A 9137-nucleotide genomic window follows, 5' to 3' on the forward strand; every position below is an offset into this window, starting at 1 on the left:
GCCTGCGCGCTGAGCGACAGGACTAGAAGTTCCAGCCGGTGCGTAGCGTGCGCTCTGCAGTCGCACTCACAGACGCTCGGAACCTCGCGCGAGCCCTGGTTGCAGCCGTTGGGCGTCCACAGCCCGCTCCGCTCTCCACGCAAGTACTTCTCGAGCCTCCTGCCCGGCCATGTCGTCCTGCAGCCGCGTGGCGCTCGTGACCGGGGGCAACAAGGGCATCGGCTTCACCATCACGCGGAATCTGTGCCGCCAGTTCTCGGGTGCAGAGCATCCGCGCCCTGCGCGACTTCCTGCGCAAGGAGTACGGGGGCCTGGACGTGCTGGTCAACAACGCGGGCATCGCCTTCAAGGGTAAAAGGCTGGGTGGTCGCAGGGGGGGTCACCCAGCACCTGCAGCCAGGGTGGCTGGTATGTCGGAGTATCGGTACAATGGGGCTCCTCGCACGTAGGGGTGCAGGATGGCTCCCGAGGGAAGTAGGAGAGGCTGGGGGCAGGGGTGCAGCAAGATCAAAGTGCGAGAGAAACTGGAGCGCTTTCTGGCCTTTGTGTTCTTGGCTCAGATGCAAGTTTTCAGTTTCTTACGGTTTAGGCTTGAGGGCATTTGAGTGAATGTGGAATGGATTTCTAAATAAACAAGAACATTGCACAAACAGGTTCAGAGATCCCACTGTGCACCTTCACCAGCCTCCGGGAATGGCACCATCTCAGACACTATAGAACATCAGGGAACAAGGAAATGGTCACTGCATGGGCGCTGACCAATTCTACACAAAATTCACATTTTATGTCGTTCTATGGAATGGTACCACATGGCTACTATTTATTAACTATACCCTCCTTCTCTCCTGAAAGTGAATGATCCCACACCGTTTCATATTCAAGCAGAAGTGACGATGAAAACAAACTTTTTTGGTACCCGAGACGTCTGCACGGAGCTGCTGCCTCTCATGAAACCCCAAGGTGAGTCTAGGAGCCCTGGCTGCCTTGTTTGTGGCAGCATCCAGTCCTGCCCTCCCCAGGTGTCATCTCCAGGCCCCTCCCTGCTCTTGCTCCTGCTCCCTGCTCAGCGGCACTGCCCCCTGGTGTCTCACCAGGCCAGCTGCCCTTCAGCCTCAGGACTGGGCTATGTTTGCTGTCTGTCCCCCTGGTGGTCTCTTCACCGGCTCTTGCTTATCCTTCAGCTCTCTGTTGAGAAGTCTCCTCAGAGAGGCCAGTCATTGCTCGTGTCCCTCACAACCGCCGGAGTCCCCTGAGGATCCCAGGCCAGATCCTCCCTCCTCCCTCTCCCTCCTCCCTCCTCCCTCTCCCTTCCTGAGTTTCCTTTCCTACCTCCAATTCATTAGGCCCCTGAACTCTTCTGCATCTGATCACATGGGCCTTTCTTTGTACTCCACTGATACAGTGCATTGCACTCATTGGTTTGGAGATGCTAAACCAACCGTGCATATCTGAGATAAACATCACTTGGTTTTAACAAGTTTAGCAGTTCCCCAAGACCACCTTCAGGTTCAAGAATCACTGCAAGGACTCAGAACTCAGGGAAGCCATTATACTCAGAACCGCAGTGCTCAGCAGTAGAGGAAAGGGAGAGTGATGCAAATCGCCAGTGGGGGAGATCTCAGGGGCCAGGGGCCAGGGAAGCCCAGGCAGGGAGCTTCCAGTTGTCCTCGCATGGAGTCCTGCAGACAGCAGCTGTGTGTGTGGCAGTAACAGGGAGCACTGCGGTCCAGGGAAGCTCACCCACCTTGTTTCAGGTGTGTCTGCTGAGGGCTGGTCTCATGGACATGGCCCCCTGTTCTCTTGGCTGACCTTCCTCTCCAGCACCTCCCCCAGGGATCCATTTGATACCAGGTAGCCTCACCATAACCATATTGTTAACATCCATTGTGTAGCCTGACCCTAAACCCCCAAGTAAACAAGAACAGTCTTATCAGGCAGGACAGTCCAGGGTTTAAAGATTATCCCAGCAGCTCTGGGCAAAGGGCCAAACCCTTGCCATTTGCACTTTACCCAGCATACAACTATTTTTGCAGAACTATTTCGTTTTCTTAAGAGATAAACCGAGGCATATCAAGCAATTAAGAGTTTCTTTGAGAAAAAAAATCTATTTGACTTGGGAAACAGCAAACTGGAAGTGCTTAGGAATGCTCTGTCCACAGGTACTGGGGAGAGACCATCACAGAGAAAAGGCAGAAGCAAAATAAGGAAATTATCGATTGGCTATAGCTGTAAGCCTAGATGTCTGTTTTTGATTGGTTGTCCTTAGGTTTCGGTTTTGTAACCTTGAGTGTGGAGAGGGGCTCAAAGACCCGCTTTGGACAGATTCAAGCCTCGGACTAATGAGAGGGCACAGTTCTCTCATGGCCACGTGCAAGTCCCAGCTTGGAGGGCAGAGCCCTGCCAGCACAGTTATAGCCAACAGCTGTAGTTGTGAGCTTGAACCTATGGTCTGAACACGTGGCCCTACGTGTCTGAGTGATCTAGGCTTGATAGAGTTCAGGTGCATGTAATTGAGTAGGATCCAAACCCAGGAGAATGTTGTAAACATCTTAACCACTCCCTTTGCCTCGTGGAATCTGCTGTAAAATAAAGACTCAGCTTGTAGTCCGTGGCACTCTCTCCATGCGAGAGGGCAGCATCCCACCGAGACCCAGCTTTCTTCTCTTGTCTGTCTTTTTTCAATCCTTCCCCGCCCCCACTCGGGCTCACCGAACCTGGCTGAGCTGGTGCGGCACATAAGGGGCTGAGTATGCCATGGCCATGCCGGCCCGCCACACTTGAGGCATTCACAGTTTTAGATTTTGGTTTGCCTATGTAGGCCGCCATGGAATTAGAGCCGCTGGCGTGTCACGCTTCCTTGTTTCCTGAGTTTCACAGTACAGAAATTCGCTGGTGGCTCACTAAACACAGCTCCTCCTCAGGCTAGTCCCTTCCCACACACATTCCATCCTGAGGAGACTAACTCCGTCTCCCAATACATGTGGTTACTGGTAGCAGTGTCATCACGTAACTCACTCACACATGGTCATTGAACATGGCCAACCAGGCCAGTGTTACACCGTGTCACAGTGCAGTTGTACATGAATCAAGGGCGCTGGCACGTTCCCCGCGTCCCACTCAGTCACTGATGGTTGGTTCAGTGCATCACCGTGTCCTGGGAACCTGCCTCCCGGAGCCATGCCGCTCAGCTGTGCCAGCCCCCTTCCAGCTGTCAGTCCCCAAAGCGGGGGTGGTCTTGGCAACACCTGGCTTCGCCCTTTCTAGCGCCCCGTACCGTGGAGCCAAGAGACGAGATCGTGTCTGGAGGCACCAGTGTCTTATTGGACTTCTCTTGTTGGACCCATTTTATTCATTCCTTTGCCCTCTGCCGCCATTCCTTCTCCCCAGTTATCTTGAGTTTTACCCCAACTTTTTCACTTTCCAGAGGGACGTGAAGTTCAGCCACGTGCTGCTCCTGACAGCCTGCTGGACGCTAGTCTGACACATGCCTCCCTCCAGTCCACTGCTGTTCATGGAGGGTAGGGTCACACAGGCCCAGAGCCAGCCGGCTGTCTCCACCTGTGTTGCTTGGTCTGCAGGTAAAGCGTGTCAGTCCAAATTGGTGCCGTATCTTCTGGTCCAGTAGAGACCGCTCATCTCCTCCGGCCACTGCCTGCAACCCGACTTGCCAGCTTCATGCAGGGCCTTCCCCTCGCGCAGGCTCTCCCATAACCACCTGCAGTCCCTGCTCCCTCGCTGCCAGGTAGAATGGTCCTTGGCATGTTGTGGCTCAGAGGGTGCAGGAGTCACATGTCCACAATGATCCCACCTCTGCATCACTGCAGCTGCCCACCTCCGCTCCACCACTGCTCCCCGCTATCCAAAACCCACACGGGGAGAACCACACGGGAGAAGACAGGCTAGTTTTCTCCCCATCTGGGTTTTGGACAGCTTGTAACACTGTCCTGGTAATTAGCCCACTGAACTAATTTGTGTGTGTGTGGGGGGGGGGTTTCTATCATCACTGAAGATTATTTTTCCATTGATTTTTAGAGATATTGGAAGAGAGAGGGAAAGAGAGAAATGTCAATGTGAGAGAGACACATCGATTGGTTGCCTCCTGCACGCACCCCGACCAGGGCCTTGGCCAGGGAGGAGCCTACAACCAAGGTACGGCACTGCCCTTGACCATGCCCTTGACTGGAATCAAACCCAGGACCCTTCAGTCTGCAAGCCGACGCTCTATCTACGGAGCCAAATCGGCTAGGGCGGTGGTCGGCAAACTGCAGCTCGCGAGCCACATGTGGCTCTTCGGCCCCTTGAGTGTGGCTCTTCCACAAAATACTGACTTCTGTGCATGGGCCACGAAGTTTCAATCGCATTGTACGTGCGCGCCCGCACATGGTATTTTGTGGAAGAGCCTCACTCAAGGGGCCAAAGAGCCGCGTGTGGCTCTCGAGCCGCAGTTTGCCGACCACTGGGCTAGGGCAAACTAATTTGTTTTTATCTCCCGTGATCAGAGCAGCAGCCTTCCAAACCGGGTGTTGTCTGTTCACCTTAGAACTACTTTTTGTTGGTCAATAGACACCTGTTCATAGAGCCCTGCACACGTGACCGTAAGATCCTCACGAGTTCCCAGAGACAGTCTTGGGGGAAAGAGGCTATCTGCTGAATGCAATGAGGACCTCCTGTGTTCCCTTATCATGTTCCGGCGAAAACCATCTTCACGTTCTCATGAAACTTCTGGGCACCACCCTCCACATTTAAAGTTTCTCTGATATCATCTGAGACTTGCTGGGTATGACAGGCTTCTAGGCTGTCTCCGTCCTTCATCACACAGGCAGTCTTCATCAGTGCTCATGGCACACTGGAAATTTCTCAGATGGAAATTCCTGGCCCAGAATCCCAGCAGATTTGGCACCTGTATGCTCGTGCCTGCCTTTCTACATAACAACACCTTTGCATTTCAGGCAGAGTGGTGAATGTGTCGAGCATGGTGAGTCTCAGAGCTCTGAAAAACTGCAGCCCGGAGCTGCAGCAGAAGTTCAGAAGCGACACCATCAGCGAGGAGGAGCTGGTGGGGCTCATGAACAAGTTCGTGGAAGATACTCGGAACGGGGTGCACCAGAAGGAAGGCTGGCCCAACACTGCGTACGGCGTCACAAAAATCGGCGTCACTGTCCTGTCCAGGATCCACGCCAGGAACCTGAGTGCGCACAGGAGAGGGGACAAGATCCTCCTGAATGCCTGCTGCCCAGGGTGGGTGAGAACCGACCTGACTGGACCCCAAGCCCCCAAAAGCCCAGAAGAGGGTGCGGAGACCCCTGTGTTCCTGGCCCTTTTGCCCTCAGATGCTGAGGGGCCTCACGGACAGTTTGTTATGGAGAAAAAAGTGGAACCATGGTGAGCTCCCCTCACAGCCCGCTCCGTGGGCCCCATTGTGCTATCTGTCCTGAACTGACCAAAAGGACATGCACACTGTCACATCATTTCTATCCAAATATATGTATTGTTCACGTGAGAAACGTTCACACCTGTGAAGAATTTTTGTGAGTTTATTTGAGCCAAACTGTCGACAAATGCTGGGAAGCAGAATCTCAAGGGATTGGGATAATGCTCCTGAGAAGGGCAGTTTTTTATCTGGTTTTATACATTAGAACCAAAAGAGGAGACCTAAGTGGGTTACACAAAATCCGCTGGTGATAGATTAGGGAGGTGGGGGAAACCTCTGGGATTGGACAAAAAGTAAAATGATAGACATGCACTTCTTTAACGTAGGTGGGTGCAGGATAGCTAACAGTTAACAATTAGCTCGCTAACAGTGAGGGGGTTTGTGGCCTCTGCGGAGCGGTGCCTGTCCTTTGAAGGGTCCAGAAAAAAAGAAAATTACTTTGACATTCCAGCGATATGTCATTGTCAATGCAAAAAGGCAACAGACATGCTGGGCTTCTGGTTTCCTTCAGGACACAGCTCCCTCGAAACCTTGGTGGTTCCAGAATACAGGTGTCCCCTCCCCACCTAAACCTACACCAGTTCCTGACAACCACATAGGCAGTGCCAAAACACCAACCAGGGGCCTGCCGTTCACATCCTAGATGGGTAAATAGTGAATCCCACTTTATCCATCTGACTCGAAGCCCAGCCAACTCCCAAAATATCACCTGCACTCAACCAAAAGTCTACCTGTAAGTAACAGTCGGTCGTGTTAGGTTATCGGATGTTTAACACAGCCCTTCCTAACTGCATGGCTCCTAAATCTATTCTTTTTCTTTGGACTGGCTCTCTCACCTGCTTTGCCTCCTTATCCTGGATTCTGGCCTGTTCTTAGCTTTTTGGGGACTTCCTTGTAAAACACAGGGCAAAAACATGAGCTAAACATTTTGATGGTTGCCTAATGAGAGGGAGGTTGAGGGGATGGGTGAAAAAGGTAAAGGGATTTAGAAGGAATTGGTGACCTCTTGGTGCATGGGTGACCTCTCAATGCATTGACTATATTCCCTACGCCCAGAAGATAGCCAATAATCCTATATAATAAAAGGCTAATATGCAAATTGACCAAACGGTGGAATGACCGGTCACTATGACGCGCACTGACCACCAAGGGGCAGACGCTCAATGCAGGAACTTCCCCCTGGTGGTCAGTGCACTCCCACAGGGGGAGCACCGCTCAGCCAGAAGCCGAGCAGCAGCGGTGGTAGGGAGTGGGCCTAAGCCAGCAGTCGGACATCCCCCGAGGGCTCCTGGACTGTGAGAGGGCGCAGGCCAGGCTGAGGGATGCCCCCTCCCGAGTGCACTAATTTTGTGCACTGGGCCTCTAGTATTGTAATAACTAGGTGTGGTGGTAATAACTAGGTGGGTATGAGATTACTTGGGATGATCAGTTAGTAAGTTGTATAATGTCTAATCACTGGGGCGTACCTGAAAGTAATATAATATGGCATGTCAACTATCATTGAAAAATTAAAAATGTGCCCTGACTGGTTTGGCTCAGTGGATAGAGCGTCGGCCTGCAGACTGAAGGGTCCCAGGTTCGATTCCGGTCAAGGGCATGTATCCTGGTTGCGGGCACATCCCCAGTAGGGAGTGTGCAGGAGGCAGCTGATCAATGTTTCATTGATGTTTCTAACTCTCTATACCTCTCCCTTTCTCTCTGTAAAAAATCAATAAAAATATTTTTTTTAAAGAAAAATTAAAAATGACTTTTAAAAAATGGGCTAAATGTGGGGATGCTTTGAGGACGAGCATTGAGCTACACAGAGTGGCTCACACCAACAAAGACACCGCGATGCTCCCTTAGGCGCCAGCGACAGTGAAATATCCATGCCAAGTGACTAACCAAGCCTATGGGTGTAGAACTGTTCATTTACAGAAAAACAAAGGAAGCCAATTGATACCAAGGGCAACAACTTAGATGAAATGTATTAATTTTTTTGTAAACACAAATTAAGCATCCACAAGAAACAAAATCTAAATAGCCCTATATCTATTATTATTATTGATTTCAGAGAGGAAGGGAGAGGGAGAGAGAGATAGCAACATCAATGATGAGAAAAAATAATTGATCAGCTGCCTCCTGCACACCCCACACTGAGGGTCAAGCCGGCAACCTTGACATGTGCCCTGACTGGGAATCGAACCGTGACTTCCTGGTTCATAGGTCCAAGCTCAACCACTGAGTCACACCGGCTGGCTAGCCCTATATCTTTAATAGGGTTCCAAATAATTTGCAGGTGGTGGGGGGGGTATATTGGTTGAGCCACAATAAGGGACCGCACATAGCAGGTGCACACCTTCCTGACCTCACCTGTTACTTGATGGAGAAGGTGGAGTCAGAAGCGCCGGCAGCTCAGACAGCTCTGCTAGGAAAAAGCTGAGTCACGATGAGATCGAAACTCTCCATAAGCCCACAAGTCGCCACGAAACGCCCTGGGATCAAACACTCAGATTACACTAAAGAAGGTGGGTGGGGAGTTCTAATAGTCCGTCCACACCTTGGCACACCTTTGGGATTTCTTTTCAGTTGAGCTTTGTGGGTACACAGGTTTCACTGGAGAAAAAATTATGTATGTCACCTTGGACAAACCTAAAATGCAGACACTTCGCAGCCGCGGGGGGTGAAAACATCCCAGTAAAAGGCTTGGCACACAGTCAGAGCTTCATAAACATCCCTCCCGCTGGGGGCGCACTGGGAATCACACAGGGATGTACCTGCGCACACCTGTGCTTCTACTCATAGGACCGCTTTGCCCTAATTCTCTTTGGAGTTTCCCTTAAGCAAGCAGCGCCCTCAGAAGCAGTTACGAGTCTAAAATTTCATTGCATTTTAAAGAAAAAGCAAACATCCTCCTTTTACAGGGGATGATGGGCGCAGACCCAAGAAAATCAGTCAGCACTTCTTTTTCTCCGTGTGGGGTTCTCCTAAAAGAGTTTCTTCTATCCAACTGCCATGCGCCCCTAGACCCTATCCACCCATCACGGTCCGGTTTTGCGTTGGGAGAACGACAGCCGCCCACGGGCTGACCAGGGCTTGGCCGAGACGCCGCGCGGTGGAGGGGGCGGGCCGGGAATGGGGCGTTCCGCAAGCTTCGGGAACAGAAGGCCCCTCCTTGGAGGGTGGGACCGAGGCCGGGCCTCGTTCCTCAAAGTCGCAGCACGGAATCCCAGAACTCAGTCCTGCGCGGTTCCTCTGACTGCGGCCGGGTCTCCGAGGTGGGCCTCTAGTCCGATCCGCTCTCCGTGCACTTACCCCGCGCGCCCCCGACCCGGCCATGTCGTCCTGCAGCCGCGTGGCGCTCGTGACCGGAGCCAACAAGGGCATCGGCTTCGCGATCACGCGGGACCTGTGCCGCCAGTTCTCGGGGGACGTGGTGCTCACGGCGCGGGACGAGGCGCGGGGCCGGGCGGCGGTGCAGCAGCTGCAGGCCGAGGGCCTGAGCCCGCGCTTCCACCAGCTGGACATCGACGACCTGCAGAGCATCCGCGCCCTGCGCGACTTCCTGCGCAAGGAGTACGGGGGGCTCAACGTGCTGGTCAACAACGCGGGCATCGCCTTCAAGTGTAGGTGCTGGAGAGGGAGGGCCTGGGTGCCCCGAGGGTGTGGGACCGGGAGCCGCAGGCGCTCCCACCCACCCGCCTGAGCGATCGGGAAAGGCAGCGTG

The 9137-nt window shown here is 52.8% G+C and overlaps 1 protein-coding gene and 1 pseudogene across 1 annotated transcript in view; both read left to right on the forward strand.

Annotated features, from left to right (window-relative positions):
* Positions 1-6: 6 nt before the first annotated feature.
* LOC102243333 lies at positions 7-5520 on the forward strand (annotated as a pseudogene).
* A 3227-nt stretch (positions 5521-8747) lies between these two features.
* Positions 8748-9137, forward strand: part of CBR3 (carbonyl reductase 3) — a 5581-nt gene continuing 5191 nt past the window's right edge. The window contains exon 1 of the mRNA XM_005861279.2: positions 8748-9036. Within this exon, the coding sequence (XP_005861341.1) occupies positions 8748-9036 (289 nt within the window). The remainder of the gene's footprint in view (positions 9037-9137) is intronic.

This window comes from Myotis brandtii, unplaced genomic scaffold (genome assembly GCF_000412655.1).
Source record: "Myotis brandtii unplaced genomic scaffold, ASM41265v1 scaffold147, whole genome shotgun sequence".
In the NCBI taxonomy this organism is placed as follows: domain Eukaryota; kingdom Metazoa; phylum Chordata; class Mammalia; order Chiroptera; family Vespertilionidae; genus Myotis; species Myotis brandtii.